A 17,140-nucleotide genomic window follows, 5' to 3' on the forward strand; every position below is an offset into this window, starting at 1 on the left:
GTTTCTATAGGGCTGACTCAGTTTAAACACAATATTTCAGCTCTCACATCTAGTCCTGCTTTATACATTCTGTATATCTCACTCGATTAGTATATACATCATAAGGTTAGCAGGATGGGGGTAGAAGATTGTTGTGCTTGCTCATTTAAAAAAATACTGATTTTAAACACAACTTTACATTAGTTATTTTCTGAAGTAAAAATAGTGCTTGTTCTAGAACTTACCTGCATATAGAGCAAGTTCACTGCAGTTCTACAGTCCATAAGCATTTTATCAAGGGAAGGGTCCATATACCTGTCCAGTGAAAGTGGTGGAATTTAAAATGTACACAGAACAAAGCCACTGATTCAGTGACATTTATGAAGAGAAGACTGCAATTAACAGTTTTCTAGCAAAAGATAGTTGCAAATGCTGTTCTCAAATAGTATTTAAACAACAAATATATATATATTGTCGCATATATACCTAATACTTATGAGGAGGAGCAAAACTGACTTGCCAAGGTAACAGATTCACTGGTTAACGTACTCTAGCACCAGCTGTGAGGCTATGTTGAGAGAACACTGGAGGATTTTTTTTTTGTTAAATGTGGGAGGGAACAGTCCTGTCAATGCATTCTTAACATGTCTTTGTTAATTTGTTCAATTAAAAGAATTCACCTGGGACTGGATAGTTGCCAGTTTCCCAAAAATACTGGAAAATCAGCAACCATCTCCCTAAAAGCTCATAAATACAGTTGGAGAAATATGCAAGAGACCCTATTATTAATAGCTTTGCTCAGGTCTTGCAAACTTAGGGCCATAGCCTCCTTGAATGACTCTATCCACCTGTAGTGCAGCCCTCCTCCCCCATTTCTCCTAGCCTTCAATTTTATCAAGTATTATTGTCTTTTTCAATGTAATGCTGTCTCATGATATGGCCAAAGTATGATAGCCTCAATTCAATCATTTTGGCTTCTACTGAGAGTTCAGACTTAATTTCTTCTCCCTTTGTAGTCCATGATAGCACACTCCCCCAGCACCACAATTCAAATGAGTTGCAGTTTTCCCCCCTACTTTCTTCCATGTTGATAATTAGCCTACAGGAACTGAACCAATGACTTCCTCCTCCTCCAGCATACTCATTTTAATTATTAAAATGTAATGCAACTTGCTAATTTCACTTCAGTTTCCTGCTCACCACTTTCTGATCCCAATTTTACAAGATGATTCCTTCATACTGCGAAGACTCACATACGGGAGTTCAAATTCTGCCAGTTTTTTCAGTACTAGAGGAATGGGAGGGTGAGAAGGGGAAAAAAGATGACAATTTCTGAAACACTATTTAATAAGTGGGTTTCTATGTATTTAAAGTTATACAGAGGGGTGTGTGAACTCTAAATATTGTGTATTGATCCAAGCTTTGTACAAACAGAATTCTGTAACTTGTATAAATTATGCAAACTATATAATTTTACATAATTCCATTTTCTTTCTTTTCTTCCTTCCTTCTTTTTTTCTGCTAGTTATGGGATGGGACAAGGACCATGTCTATTTCCTTGTTTTTAAAGGTGAACGTTTACCAAGGAGGAAAGGATGGACTCAAAGAATAAATGCAAATCAAGATCTACTAGCATTTGATAAAACTATAAAATATCACTGTCCAACTGAAATACCCATTACCAGTGAAGAAGCATGATTAACATTTACATGTTAAAATGCATCTGGTAAGGAATTAATTCAGTTCTGGTTCCATGTGTTCTGTTAACTTCCCAAGTGGATTCCTGCAACATATTGTAAGTTGACCTGCCCTTGAAGACAGTTCAGAAGCTTCAATGAGTGTAGAAGACAGTAGCTACAATTTTGATTGGCACTGTTCATGCTGCTTGTATCACACCAGTAACAAGAATTCACTGGCTGCCTGATAACATACAAGTGCAATTCAAAGATTGGTGCTTACTTTAAAGCCCTGAGTGGCTTGGGCCCAGGTTCCAAATAGGGGTTTCCTCCTGTATCAGTCACACAACATCCTTCTAAAATGTGCTTCCCCTACTACAGGTGAAATAGATTTCTATGAGGGAGGCAGGACAGGATTTTTGACCGTCCCAATAGTGGAACACAGTCCCAAAAGCTGTTGACAACACTGTGCTCCTTTAAGTTAAGAAAATTTGTCTGCTAAATCCTTCAGCAGGCAAAATGGGTGAAGCATGTATCAGCATCACTCATGGTGGGGCAAGAATGAGAAATCATCCAAGAATTCATGCCACAAAAATTCTAAAAGGTTGCTATACTCAGAGCAAGGAAAAATTGCTTTAATGTACCACAGTAACTTTCCCATTCTTGGCTTATATTCGTAGTGATCTTCTTTAAAGGCTCAGTGTGGAAGGCAAAAGCATGTTTCTAAAGATGCGCACATGTGGAAGGACACCCAAACCGATATGGTTCCCCACCCTGCCTATACATCTTCCAAAACAGATTTGCCTCTTTCACAACGTACAGTTTTAACATGGACCTGCTCAAAACACCCAGCTTGTGGAGCTACAACTGTCTTTTTTTCCTCCTAACTAAAAAAATAAGGGCAAGCAAATAAAATGAGGGTAGAAGTATGCCAAAAAAAATCCTAGATTTAATATGTGATCAAAACTTTATTTATAAGAAATGATATATCTAAATTCGGTTTTTTAAAACCAATGCCTGACATATTTTATGAGAAATGTAGTTATTTCCATAAAGCTGTCTACTACTGTTTCCCCATGTTAAAGAAATGCAAAGAAATGTGACTAAAGTGTTTACTGTGCTACTGATATGCAAAACACTTCTTACCAGATAGCTTTCCATCATTGTGATCTTGAATAAGAAATAAGCTGAAATAACCTAGTAGTTCTCTTGAAAGCTCAATCTTGTATGATACAACCTAGGGGAAAGAAAAGAGATACTTTTCCCTTAGCCTGTAAACAAAATAGTAGACCAGACAACACGTATTTAGATTAGCTTTTTCAACACCATGGAACAGAAAAATTCCATAAATAGATTTTTGTTTTTTCTTGCAGAGACAGAGAGAGATAAAATCACCTAGGTGATACTTTTTAAAGGATTAATGTAGTTGTTGCAAACTTTAAAGTTTCACAGAACAAAATGTAAGTATGAAAAGACTCCTACATGCCTACCCTTGCTGATTCTATGGGTGTATCTGCACCAGTTCTTTCTTCCATGAGTTACAGGTATGATTTAAATAATTATCAATCACAACTCACAAGCTGTATCAATAAGAAATAAGCACCTTTTTATATATGTATTTTCTTCTAAAACATATTTACAGTCTTTGGACATATATTTATGGTTATTCAGAACAAACTATGTGTTGCTATACATCTGCAAGGAAGAAGGGTGGTTTAAAAACACTTCAAATTAAAATAATAATAATAATAATAATAATAATAATAATAATAAATGTATTTATATACCGCCTTTCCAAAAAGATCAATGAGGTTTACAAAATTACATAAAAACACATAAAATACATAAATGATTTACATAAGCAAATAAATAAAATACCTAAACAGTACATAACGTATACAAACTAAAATTACATCCCTCATTCCTTAACTAAAATACAAACATGATTAAACATTAAAGAAAATTGCATAAACCATTATATAAAATACATAAATGATTTGCATAAGCTAATTGCTAAATATGCCTGAAAACACTTCATATGTGATAGTACTGAACTCATTTGTAAAAGAAGCAGATCTTGGAAAAGTTACGTTTTCAAATTAAAGTCTCAGAAAAGAATCTTTCCAAGCTTTCAAATGTACTTACCTCTAGCACCCTTTCAGCAGTATCTGATGTCTGAATATCAATTCTGAGATATCTTCCATCAGCAAGATAAATATCCAGAAAGGCTTGTTGGGTTTGGATTTTAAAAGTATCCTGCAAAACATGAAAATACATTTGGGGGCTTTGCTGCTGAAAGCAAGAACTTTCATCCTTCCTTCAGAAAAATATATTGGTTAATGAGTAAAATAGGAAAGAAGGTGTAACTTTTAAATGAAAGGTAACAATTACTCTGTACCTTTAATTGAAGTATAGAGAAAATGGGCAGCATTATACCACTGCAAGATTCAAAATGCAAATGGTAATGCTGCAGCATTAGTCAACTAACTGTCACCTTTATCACACTATATAATTATAGCACTTTCACTGCCATACCTCCATTCTACAGAATCCTGGGATTAATAGTTAGGTATGGGACATCTAAATACTCTAAGGGTACCAGACCCCACTTGATCTTGGAAGTTAACCAGAGTCAGCCCTGGTTAGTATTTGTTGGGAGATTGCCAACAAATACCAGTGCTATAGGCTATATTTCAGAGGAAGGAACTAGCAAAACCACCTCAGAATATTCCTTACCTAAGAAAACCTTATGAAATTCATGGAGTCACCATAAGTTGACAAGGGACTAAGAGAAACACACACATACACACACAAAACGGACTACAGGTCTCTGGCAAAGAATTCTAAATACCTCACACAATGACAAATCATAGGACTCTAGAAGAAAAAGCCATGACAATTAAAGCAGTATTGGAGTGCTGTAAAATATGCACTGTGAAACAGATATTATTAATAGTGTTGTAATTACTCACAAAGATCCTCCAAGTAAAATATTATTTTCTGTGCAAGTGCTTCTAAACAAATTGCATTTAGATAAGACATTTCTCCTCTTCTTTCATGCCAGATGGCATATCTCTTGTGAGACAGCATTTCCTGTGGCATATGAATGCATGCAGTGAAAAACAAAGTACATTTTCTACTTTCAGATGGATACAGAAATATATGTAGAATTAAAATGCCTAATTTAAAATAATTTTAATGAAGTGATAGCCTTACTATATAGACAGTACTAGACTCCAGATAATTAGTCCTTTAGGGTTTCCCCTCAGCATTAAACTTTTTATGATCAGCACAAGTCATCATAAGGATAATCACAGTACCAGCTTACACCTATTTAACTGGAAAAAAAGCTCCACTGAATCCATCGAAATTTGTTTGCAAGTAGACATATAGGATTATAAGGTTAAATCAATCAAACCAATTGATCCTAAGCACGTTGACTTGGGAGACTTGAACTCATTATGTTCTGAAAGATGCAATTAGGGATTAAGATTTAATTCCCAGATGTTCTGGGAAAAGAATAAGGCCCTGTGCCCTCAAAATCTGTGCAGAAGGGCTGGAAAACCCTATGAAACAGATTTTGGGGTGGTGTGGAAGATTGCAAAACAGGCAAAAAGAGATGGGAAGAAAATCATTTTATTGCAACAAATACCCACTACTGTTGGGTTTACTGACATTAATGAATTCTGTATATTCAAAATTACATTGGACTCACCTCCATTGTCAATTATGGAGCCTACTTAGGGTACAAAATTCAAGACATGGATACATGAGCTTTCTTTTCTGTTTAATGTTTACAAGCCCACAAGCACTTTCTTCCTCATATACAGTATTTTTGTATGTTTCTTTTGAACATGTAGCAAATAAATGTTGAGAGTCAAAAGAGCATGAAATAATCTAAATGTACTTAACCTCAATATACCAGTATCTATATTCCTCCTTTATATAAGCACTTTGTTTTTCCCATCTCAAATCTTCTTGTTTGCTCCATGCAGGGGGCAGAGACAATCTTATCATTAAGGCAGTATGATGCAGGCTACAGGTTTTACATACCTTTAAAGGACAACAGATTGCTAGTCATTTGATTTAATATACTGTTACTACTAATATGGAAGAATGATTTCAACTGGCTCTTTTTTATCTCTAACTTCCATAGTATCTTGGGACATCCATAAACTCCCATCACCTATAGCCATCATAGCCTGTAAAGAGCAATACTGGTTGCTGTAATCCAACAAGCTATGGAAGGACATACTCTGCTTATCTGAATCTTTATTGTTGTTGTTTGCATTCCTCTAGAGTCGTAGCTCAACAATCAAACCACTGAATCTAGGGATATTAAAATTCTCTTTAACAGTTTAAAGAGTACATCCTGCTTTCCAATCTATATCTGTGATACTGGTAACTATGCAGCCCAGTTTTCCAATCTCTTCAATGAAAGATATTATTGAAGCAGAAAGTGATGGGATTTTGGTGGTCAGTTTCAGGTAAGGAAAAAAAAGAGGATTTTCTTTTTCAGGAAAAGCACTAAAAGGCACCTCCTGCTGAAATGCATCTATTATGCACAAGACAAGCCTTAAAAAGCTGCTTCTAGAGCTGTGAAAAGCCTGGCCAAATGTCACAATCCCCTCAGGGCCTTTAGTATGAGGAGGATGGCAGTTGTTGCTGTTGTGTGCCTTTCAAGTCATTTCAACTTATGGTGACACTAAGGTGACCCTATCATGCAGTTTTCTTGCCAGGATTTGTTCAGAGGTTTGCCATTGCCTTCCCTTAAGGCTGAGAACATGTGACTTGTCCAAGGTCACCCAGTGGGTTTCATGGCTGAGCCAAGATTTGAATCCTGGTCCCTAAAGTCATAGTCCAACACGCAAACCACTACACCATGCTGGCTGTCGCTCTTGCTAAAAAATGAGGGAAAAGAAGGTAGGAAATGGAGACCCCTTATGCTTTCTCCTCTTCCTCTGCTTGCATGAGTTAGGAGGCATTTCCAAATGGCCCAAATACCAACTGCTATTCTTGGTGCACTATTAATGCCAATGTTTGGAGAGGTTATTTTTCTGGACTACAACCCTCAGAATTCCCCACCCAGCATGGCCCAAAGTTGTAATCTAAAAGTAATGTTTCCAAACTGTAATTAGCACTACCCAAATCCAGTGCCAGTGACAAATATCCTAAGAATGATGTCATTCTTAGAGACATTATATTTGAAGCAGAAATAATAATCCCTCTTTTTCTTCATTCCGCCAAAGCTTGGAGCTGGAGATGATAGAATCATAGAATCCTAGACCTGGAAGAGACCGCAAGGGCCATCCAGTCCAAACCCCTGCCAGGCAGGAAATCCAAATCAAAGCATCCCCGACAGATGGCCATCCAGCCTCCGTTTGAAGACCTCCAAGAAGGGAGACTCCACTACACTCCGAGGAAGTGTGTTCCACTGTCGAACAGCCCTTACTGTCAGGAAGTTCCTCCTAATGTTGAGGTGGAATCTCTTTTCCTGCAGCTTGCATCCATTGCTCTGGGTCCTAGTCTCTGGAGCAGCAGAAAACAAGCTTGCTCCCTCCTCAATATGACATCCCTTCAAATATTTAAACAGGGCTATCATATCACTTCTTAACCTTCTTTTCTCCAGGCTAAACATACCCAGCTCCCTGAGTCGTTCCTCATAGGGCATGGTTTCCAGACCCTTCACCATTTTAGTCACCCTCCTTTGGAGACACTCTAGTTTCTCAATGTCCTTTTTGAATTGTGGCGCCCAGAACACAATATTCCAGGTGGGGCCTGACCAGAGCAGAATATAGTGGCACTATTACTTCCCTTGATCTAGACACTATACTTCTATTGATGCAGCCTAAAATCGCATTGGTTTTGTTAGCTGCCGCATCGCACTGTTGACTCACGTTCAACTTGTGGTCTACTTGGACTCCTAGATCTCTTTCACATGTTGTCTCCTTAAGCCAGGTGTCCCCCATCCTATATCTGTGCATTTCATTTTTTCGCCCTAAGTGCAGTACCTTACATTTCTCCCTATTGAAGTTCATTTTGTTAGCTGTGGCCCAGCTTTCTAGTCTATTCAAGTCATTTTGAATTTTGAACCTGTCCTCTGGAGTATTAGCTATTCCTCCTAATTTGGTGTCATCTGCAAATTTGATAAGTATTCCCCAATTTTTTCCTCCAAGTCATTGATAAAGATGTTGAATAACACTGGGCCCAGGACAGAGCCCTGTGGGACCCCACTGGTCACTTCTCTCCAGGATGAAAAGGTGCCATTGTTGAGCATCCTTTGGGTTTGGCCGGTCAACCAATTACAAATCCATGTAACAGTTGCCTTGTCTAGCCCACATTTTACAAGCTTGTTTGCAAGAATGCCATGGGGAACTTTGTCAAAGGCCTTACTGAAATCAAGATATTTTATATCCACAGCATTCCCTTCATCTAACAAGGTGGTAACTTTATCAAAGAATGAGATAAGATTTGTCTGGCATGACTTCTTTCTCTGAAACCTGTGCTGACTTTTTGTGATTATGGCATTGCTTTCTAGATGTTCACAGATTCTCTTTTTAATGATCTGCTCCAGAATCTTTCCTGGTACTGATGTCAGACTAACTGGACGATAATTGTTTGGATCCTCTTTCTTCCCCTTTTTGAAGATAGGGACAATGTTTGCCCTCCTCCAGTCTGCTGGGACTTCTCCTGTTCTCCAGGAGTTTCCAAAGATTATTGCAATGGCTCCAATATTACATTTGCCAGTTCTTTTAATACCCTTGGATGTAGTTCATCTGGTCCTGGAGGCTTAAATTCATTTAGGTTAAACAGGTATTCCTGTACTATCTCTTTACTTATTTTGTGCTGAAATCCCCCCTATTCTGTCCTCCGCTCCATTATCCTCAGGTTGAGCACCCTTTTCCTTTTCTGAGAAGACTGAGGCAAAGAAAGTGTTGAGTAATTCTGCCTTTTCTCTGTCTTCTGTTAGCATTTTGTCATCTTCTCCACGCAGTGGCCCTACCATTTCCTTCTTCTTCCTTTTGCTGCGGACATATCCATAAAAGCCCTTTTTGTTGTTCTTAACCTCTCTAGAGGGAGAAAACATACACATTTTGAAGAGAAATGCACAACTTCCAAAAGAAGAAAAGGATTGGGGAGAATAATTATAGCATCAAAGAGACAAAGATATTTCCTCATAGACGTTTGACAACTCTTTTTTTAAGGGTGTTTTGAATACTGTTGTGTTTGGCCGACTGAACAAGAAAGTATTCAGCCTTTACTGAAATTCACATTCTCTTTCCACCATCTGTGCCATCCAGGAATCCTAGAGTGGTTTGTCATGATATAGCTGTACTTTTTTTAAACAGAAGGAAATGCTGTTTCTCTTGATCAAAAGCACAAAGTCAGCTCAGTCTACATATTTCTTCTCATCTAGGCCTCAAATTCATCATTCGGAGGAAAGGGTTGACAGAATGGGAATGCATTCCAGGAAGAAAGCACAAGAGTTAACACAAGCATCTTCCTAACTAATTGCCAAATTAAGCTATAATGCTGCCTTGGTCCATCTTGCCACTGCTGGCAGACTGGTAGCACTTCTCCAAGGTCTCGGGCAATGTTCTCTTTCATCCTTCTTGTCCTGAAGCACTGACCTAAAGGACAGTTTGATCACCACCCTTTGATAAAAAAATGTTATACAGCCTGATGAATAATTCTTCTTGGGCAAATGTCTTCAAACTGCAGTTGGCAAACTACTGGTGTCCCATTTAGATTAAGTAGCCCACCAGATGTCTACCACTGGCTATGCTGCCTAGAAGTGAGAGGATTTGCAGTCCAGCAACCTCTGGAGGGGGAAATGATTCTCACCCCTGATATAGATGGTCTACAGAAAATCTGCTGAGAGTCAAGAATTAGAACTGTACTGAAGTTATTTATGCTGACGACAGATCTCTGTTTCTTGATCAGGGCTAGATTAATGAAGAGGACAAATAAGGTTCTGGTCCAAAAGCCTGTGGTTTGTCTAATATGCCACTAATTTTGACACTGATGTAGGTCCTGAAGAGTTCTAAAACTTGAATATGTTCATGTTCCAGTTTATGTATAACATAAACAAGTTTATTAAATGGTTCACGAAGATCCTCTGCAATTTTCAAGCAGCCCATGGACAAAAAAAGAAGAAAAGAAGAAGTTGAGAACAGTTGCTTTTGTGTCTGCCTGTTAGGCAAAGTCAGAGAGCCACCTCAGGAAGTATACACAGGTTGGTGTCAGCTAGTAGCAGCAAGGGTCTGGAAGCTACAGATCTATGTGTTACATGGCCTGCATCTGCATTGCAGAAATAATCCAGTTTGACACCACTTTAACTGATATGGCTGAATGGTATGGAATTCTAGGAATTGTAATTTGTTGTGGCACCAGAACTCCCTGACAGAGAAGGATAAATATTTCACAAAACTACAATTCCCAGAATTCCATAGCATTCAGCCATGGCAGCTAAACTGGATTAATTCTGCATTGCAGATGCAGCCATGGTCTGTCTTATGCCTCATACATCAGCCTGCTGCACTCACCAGACACTGTCCTACCACCAATACTGAAGTTAGGATTCAGTTACTAGTCCAGTTGGCTTCAGTAAATGGGAGTTCAGAGGAGTAGGTAAGTAGCATTATCCTTTCTCTCAGACAGCATAATGTCTTGGGTTAGTCTTGCTGTCACCTGCACCCCATATCCTCCTCCTAGATAGGGGATCCTATAAAAATATTTTGTCTATAATGTGCTTTATGAGCTCTGATAATACACTTTGCAACTCCCTTTGGAACTAAACATTTCACCATCTCAAGACACACTCCTGTTCAAGCCAGCAACCTTAGAAACTATTTACAAGCATGCAAGGTATTTCTGAGCTGTGGCATTATGCGAGTTCAGAGCTTTAAACCAAGAAAAGTAATTTTAGTGGTAGGCCAAAAAAGTAAGTCATCAGCAGAACAGGCAATTCAGATGAGAAAGCAGTATGGAATTTTGCTGCTTTACACTGACTAAGTATTGATGCTAGTTTGCTCTCCTGGGTTTAGGACTTAAATTACAAAACTAAAAAAAGGCAGCATATTCACATTTCACTATCAAATACCAATGTTTCTCCACTTCTTTCTTCCTCCAATGCTCACTGAGTGACCTTGAAGCAGCCACTGACTCTCAGTCTAATTTACTTCACAGGATTTTTGTGAGGCTAAAGTGGGTAATGAAGAACAATGCAATGCTACACAATACTCTTCAGAGGAGGAACAGGATGAAATAGTGGCAAAGTATCTGGGAAAGCTCAGCTGGCTGCAGCAACCAGGAATGCCTTTTCAGCACCTTAGCTATGTAAACCAGCAGAATCCGAAAAAGCTGACTTTGCCTCAGTGATCCCGTACAGCTATACTCTACAATTAACTCAATTTTAAAGATGATTCAGAAATGTCAACTCCAAATGTGGCGAGCTAGGGGTGGCAGGTGTGTGCTGTTTTATATGACACTTATAGGAAGCATCCTGTGAGTGAATTATACAAACATAATTCCACCATATACATGTGTATTTCTGTGGTTGTTGCAGATGTTGATATTCCCTTCCTCTCAACGCAACTTGCCCATGGTCATTTCCAATTTATATTGATCCTAAACAGCACCTAGCATGAGGTTTTCTTAAGATTTGTCCAGAGGGTGTTTGTTTTGCCTTCCTCTGAGGCTGAGAGTGTCCGACTTGCCCAGGATCACCTAGTGGGTTTACATGACCAAGCAGGGATTTAAACCCTAGTCTTCAGAATCATAGTCCACAGATGCTGGCAAAACATCTGGAACAAACTCTTCTAGAACATGGCCACATAACCTGAAAAATCCACAAAATACTATGGATGCCAACCATGAAAGTCTTTGACCTCATAGTCCAATGATCAAACCACTGCACCACGTTGGCTCTCATGTCACCTTGATAACCCTCCTCCACAGCCATTCTGTGGCTGGTGGACAGCGGATTGGATTGCAGAAATATCTGGTGATGTTCCCATAGCCAGATGTAGAGTGATAACATCATCTGCTGAGATCTCTGGAGGCTCCAACCAGATCTTGATGGAAGATGTCCTTGGTTTACATCTGAGTATGGGAACACAGCCAGATGCTTCTCTGAACCGCCCTCCCCCTGCCATCCATAGAAAGACATGGGGATGGGGCTATCAAACCAATATAGTGGAGCCTAGGACTGGTAACAGGAGCACTATAGCAGAGTTCAGCATGGAGAATTCTTATACAGTGGACCTTGTTATTAGCTGGAGTTTGGTTCCAAGATCCCCTGTGGATAACAAAATCTGTGGATGCTCAAGTCCCATTAAATATGACATAGCAAAATGGTGTCCCTTATAAAAAATGGAAAATCAAGGTTTGACATTTGAAATTTATACTTTTTTTGAACATTTTAAAACCGTGGATGCTTGAATCCACATATAAAAAATCAATGTATAAGAAGGGCAGATTGTACTTCACCCAACTATATAGAATCACGAACCCTCCCGGAAGGCCTTCTGTGCTTCACCTGACACCCATGACCTTTAAAAAAAATGGACAAAACTCATAGAATCCTGTTTCCAGGGGACAAGACTGAAGACTCTCCATCTGATAGCTATTCCAATTCCTCACTGCACCTTTTTTTAGGCCTGAAGTATTTTTTTAAAGAAAACCAAGTGATCCTTCATTACTTATGGCTTTTTTTAAAAAAAGGATGAGTGTGACCTCGGAAGCAAGTACAGCAATAGCCTCTAGAACCCCTACAGATGCCCTGCCACTGCTTTAAGATCTTAAGCATCTGACAGCCATGCTGGGGTTTACTTCTGAACAGGCATGCACAAGATCTGGATACCATGCCTTATGAGGAGTGGCTTAGGGAGCAGGGTATATTTAGCCTGAAGAAGCGATGGTTAAGGGGTGATGTGATAGCCATGTTTAAATATTTGAAAAGATGTAATATTGAAGATGGAGCAAGCTTGTTTTTTGCTGCTCCAGAGACTAGGACACAGGGCAATGGGTTCAAGCTACAGGAAAAGAGATTCCAGATAAACATTAGGAAGATTGTCCTGATAGTAAGAGCTGTTCAATAATGGAACACACACCCTTGGAGACTGGTGGTGTCTATGTTTTTGGAGGTGTTTAAACAGAGGGTGAATGGCCATCTGCTGGGAGTGCTTTGATGGTGTATTCCTGCATGGCAGGGAGATGGACTGGAGGGTCCTTATGGTCTCTTCCAATTGTCCTATGATTATAAGATTCCACTGTGAGGAACATAGTGCCAGGCTGACAATATATCAGTACTCTGGTAACTTCTTGACATAAAAAGTAAGTGCTGATTTTTAAAAAAAAGTCTGTTGTAAACCATACGTGAATGTCTTTGTGTATGAAGACATATGCATAGGAAAAAATACTGTCATGTTTTACCTTTTGATTGTAAGAATATGAACAAAATGTTAGAAACAAAAACATAAGCTTTTATGGAAATTGGAAATGTTTTCTCTTGAGAAACACATACCCAACCAAAGCAATTAAATGTGTTACTACATTTATGCATAGTTCATGCCAACAAATCATAATATGTTTTAGGGCCATGCTGTTTTAGTAAAAAAAAAGTAGTTACTTAACAAAAGGAAGGAAAAGCTAACAACAAATTTGTTCATCAGTTTCATAATTCATTTACAACTTTCATAGAAAGTCCACTGAGGTCCCATAAAATATTTTACAAGGCAATATTGAACATCTACATTAATAGCTGTTTGACAAGTTTCCTTAATACTGGCTCAATATTTGCTTTCTGTTGCTCAATCTAAATGCACTTAAAATACAGAGTAAACAGAATGGAAGCTTAGTATATACATAAAGTTCATGACTTTTCTAATCAATTAGTTGTGGAAAATGGCATGAAAATTTATGCTATATCTTGACATCACATGTACCATTGTTAAGCCAGTCCCGACTACCCGAAATATATATAAAGGAAAGTATGCTAGCTTTCTATGCAACTGTATCACTATGCATAAGAAAGATGACACTGGATCCTGGCTGTCAAATAATCTGAATTGGCAACAGTTTTAAGTAAAAATCAATTATCTGGGATATTCACAGAAAGACATAGACAGAAAATGCCTCAAACATGAGTTATTTTATTTATGGAAACCATATCAATTGAGCTGGGAAGGATGCTGACAATGAATTGATTTTTGGCTAAAAATGAAACCAAAAATGATGCCACCAATCAGAGACAGTGCTGAAGACAACAGTAACATCTACCCCAATATCCTGTGACAGTCAATGACTTTATGATGGAGACAACGTTCCAATACACACACACAGAGAATACACATATCACTATATGCACACAACATGCAATACTGGAGCCACAGAACCCCCATTCCATTCATCCCAGTAACACAGTCAGTAATGACCCTACATCTGAAAGGCCCCAGGTATTCCTAAAGGAATCTTCTTACAATTATTTTTAATGTACAAAGTGAATTAAGAAGGAAGAGAAGGAGAATATCCAGGAGAGAACAATGCCATCACTCCATGGGCAGAAGCCTTGCAAAGCACACATGCAGTCCTCCTGGGACAAAAGCAGAGCCTGAGAAAGTAGCTTTATCCCATTTTATTACAACCCCCCCTCCCAAAAAAAAAAAAAAAGAACCTCCAGCTATGGCTTTTCCAAGTTGTAGACAAGAGCTGAAGACACAACCAAGGGTACACAACCAGGGCAGCCACAGACATTCACTGGTAGTTTCTGTATAGTGCCTGCAGTTTGGAAACTCAAGCCCCACCAAGGAAAAGTGAATATGAAAGTATGAATATATATTTAAAAAAACGAAGCTGCTAATATGACCTCACTCAATTGTTGCATGCACTTAAAAAAAAGCATTATCATGGCCAAAAGATTGCTAATATACTGGCAGTGGTATAGTGTGATTGGGTTATGCCATATTCTAAACATGGAGTCATGGAAGTGGCTAATTCTAATTCTATTATTTATTCTTCCCCTCAACAGTTTTAATTGGGGGGGGGGGGTATTCTTTGTGTCAGATCCAAAGCTGGTGTAAAATTCCTCCATAGCCAGATGTATGGTTATACACTAGAGGAATACAGGCTACAAAATTGCATCCTATACTGCCACCACCTCTGTACAGTTTTAGCCATTTCCTAAGTATATTGGGGAATATACAACTGGCATTTCACCATCTAGCAGAACTTCCACCATATGCTATCACCCCATAGCTGGCTGAATTTGAGAATAGGATTAAGTTTTTAAACTCTGAATAAATTATCACAATATGTATGCTTTGCACTTCATCTTTGCACCCTTTAATTCTTCTGTTCCCCCTTTCCCACCATTTGGAAATTTTGCTTTTTTCATCTATAACTCCCAGAATCCTCCAGCCTTTAAGACTACTGGTCAGACTGACAGTTTCTAAGAGTTGCAGTCAAAAAGGTAACCTTTCCAAGCTCTCCACCTTCACTCATATAAACATATTCCTGCCAATGAGGTTAAACCTCATGTATGTGGAGACAAATGGCTCCTGTGACAATGGGGCAGCAAATTTGCTCTGAGATTTAGTCTAAATTAAAGAACTATCCACAGGTTAGTTTGAGGACTGGGTTCTTCATCACCTCAGACAGCTCCTTGGATGTTTAGAGCCTTATCTCATGAGAAAAGAAAGCCAAAACAGAGCAGGAGAGTAGCGGTTTCCTCTGTGCCTCTCTGCATTCAGTCGTAGCACTTCTGTTATCTTCTTGAGGAAGATGGTCATAAAAGTGTGCCTTTTGTCGAACAGGTTTTTCCAGCACAATAAAAGGCACGCTTTCACAACCATCTCCTTCAGGAAGAGAACAGAAGTGCAATGACAGCATGCAGAGAGGCACAGAGAAAGCTGCAACTCTCCTGCTCCATTTCGGCATTCTTTTCTCATGTGACAACTCTCCTAGACTAAAACCTGGAGTAGATTCATTACCTCACACAAATCGCAGCCACCAGCCTTGATTGCTGCATGTGTACAATGAAATGGGATTTAGTCCACAAAAGTTTGTGCCATACTAAATTTCTTAGCATTCAAGATGCCACAAGACTCTCTGGCATACCTCATAAATATCCTTGCTATAATGTTATGGCTTTAAATGGATTTAAGTAAGTAAAGTACTGAGAAAAATTATTGTTGTTTCACTTTGCACTGTTATTTTGGATATATCTACACTAGAAATACTGCAGTTTGACACCACTTTAGTTGCCATGGCATCATCCTACAGAATCCTGGGATCTGTAGTTTTGTGAGGCACCGGCACTCTTTGGCAGAGAAGGATAAAGATCTTGTAAAATGACAAATCTCAGGTTTCTATAGAATGCAGCTGCAGCATTTAAAGAATTGTCAAACAGCAGTAGTTCTACAATATAATTGCTTTTCTCCCGTATGAGTTATCTTCCAAGATTTGCAGGGTTCGCCCCATCCCCCTGCCTTATTACACTGCACCTTTTGGCCCATAGCTCACACCCAAATTGTCAGCTACAGAGGACACAGAAAAAAGAGCGTTGCAACTTGAACCTCCAGCCGCTAAGTACGTGCCAGACTGGAGCTGTCAGCACCATTATAAGAAAAAAAGATGTTGACATTTTCACCTCAACATACCTATCATTACTTGTTCTGACACAACCCAAAGCTTATTTATTTAGCACTAAATCCCAAGAAGCACTGTCATCTTTTAAATAAGGTCTTACAAAGGGAATTGTTCAGGGACCAGAAAAACATGAAATATTTCATCACCAAGCAACCAAATAGGTAAATTCCCCTTTTGCCTAGAATATAAAAGGAAAAAATAGAATTTTGGTGCCATTTAAGTGGCATACTTGAATAACAAGGAGGTATTACTGGATTGAAATCTGTAGGGAAAAGAAATTGTTATTGCTGCTGCTTTTAATTGGACTATAACTGCCAGAATCCTCCAGCCAGCATGCCCACTACAAGCAGCAATCTGTCTTCAACCCAAACCCAGATACAGCAAGTGTTATAAAAAATAGTTATTCTGATGTTTATCACACTATACTCTTATAGTGCTACTATTCCACTCTGACTGCTCTAGCTGCCTCCTGTTGCAGTCTGGGATTTGCAGTTTTAAGGAGGGGTATTTAGAATTCTCAGGCAGAGAAGTTCTCTGCCTGAGAATTCTAAATACCCCTCTTAAAACTGCCAATACCAGAATGCAACAGGAGGCAGCTAGAGCAGTCAAAGTGGAATAGTAGCACTATAAGAGTATAGTGTGATAAACACCACTGATTCTGAGTGTGTGTGTATGTGTGCATGCGCCTTCAAGTTATCTGTCAACTTGTGGCGATCTCATAAATTTCATAGGGTGTTCTTAGGCAAGGTATACTCAGAGGTGGTTTTTGCCAGTTCCTTCCTGTGAAATATAGCCTATAATACTAAACTGAAATGGAATACTTTGCATGCACCTGT

General features: G+C 38.8%; 1 protein-coding gene across 3 annotated transcripts in view; it reads right to left on the reverse strand.

Annotated features, from left to right (window-relative positions):
• SNX31 (sorting nexin 31) overlaps positions 1 to 17,140 on the reverse strand; it is a 37,230-nt gene that overhangs the window by 12,364 nt on the left and 7,726 nt on the right. For all 3 annotated transcript variants that reach the window (XM_089517729.1, XM_089517728.1, XM_089517727.1), the window contains 4 exons: positions 3,801 to 3,911; positions 2,802 to 2,892; positions 1,180 to 1,267; positions 225 to 294 (listed from right to left, as the gene is read on the reverse strand). In XM_089517729.1, the coding sequence (XP_089373855.1) occupies positions 225 to 294; positions 1,180 to 1,267; positions 2,802 to 2,892; positions 3,801 to 3,911 (360 nt within the window). The remainder of the gene's footprint in view (positions 1 to 224; positions 295 to 1,179; positions 1,268 to 2,801; positions 2,893 to 3,800; positions 3,912 to 17,140) is intronic.

The sequence above is a fragment of the Sceloporus occidentalis genome, unplaced genomic scaffold (genome assembly GCF_023333645.1).
Source record: "Sceloporus occidentalis isolate IW3139 unplaced genomic scaffold, rSceOcc1.0.p SCAF_3, whole genome shotgun sequence".
Lineage (NCBI taxonomy): Eukaryota > Metazoa > Chordata > Lepidosauria > Squamata > Phrynosomatidae > Sceloporus > Sceloporus occidentalis.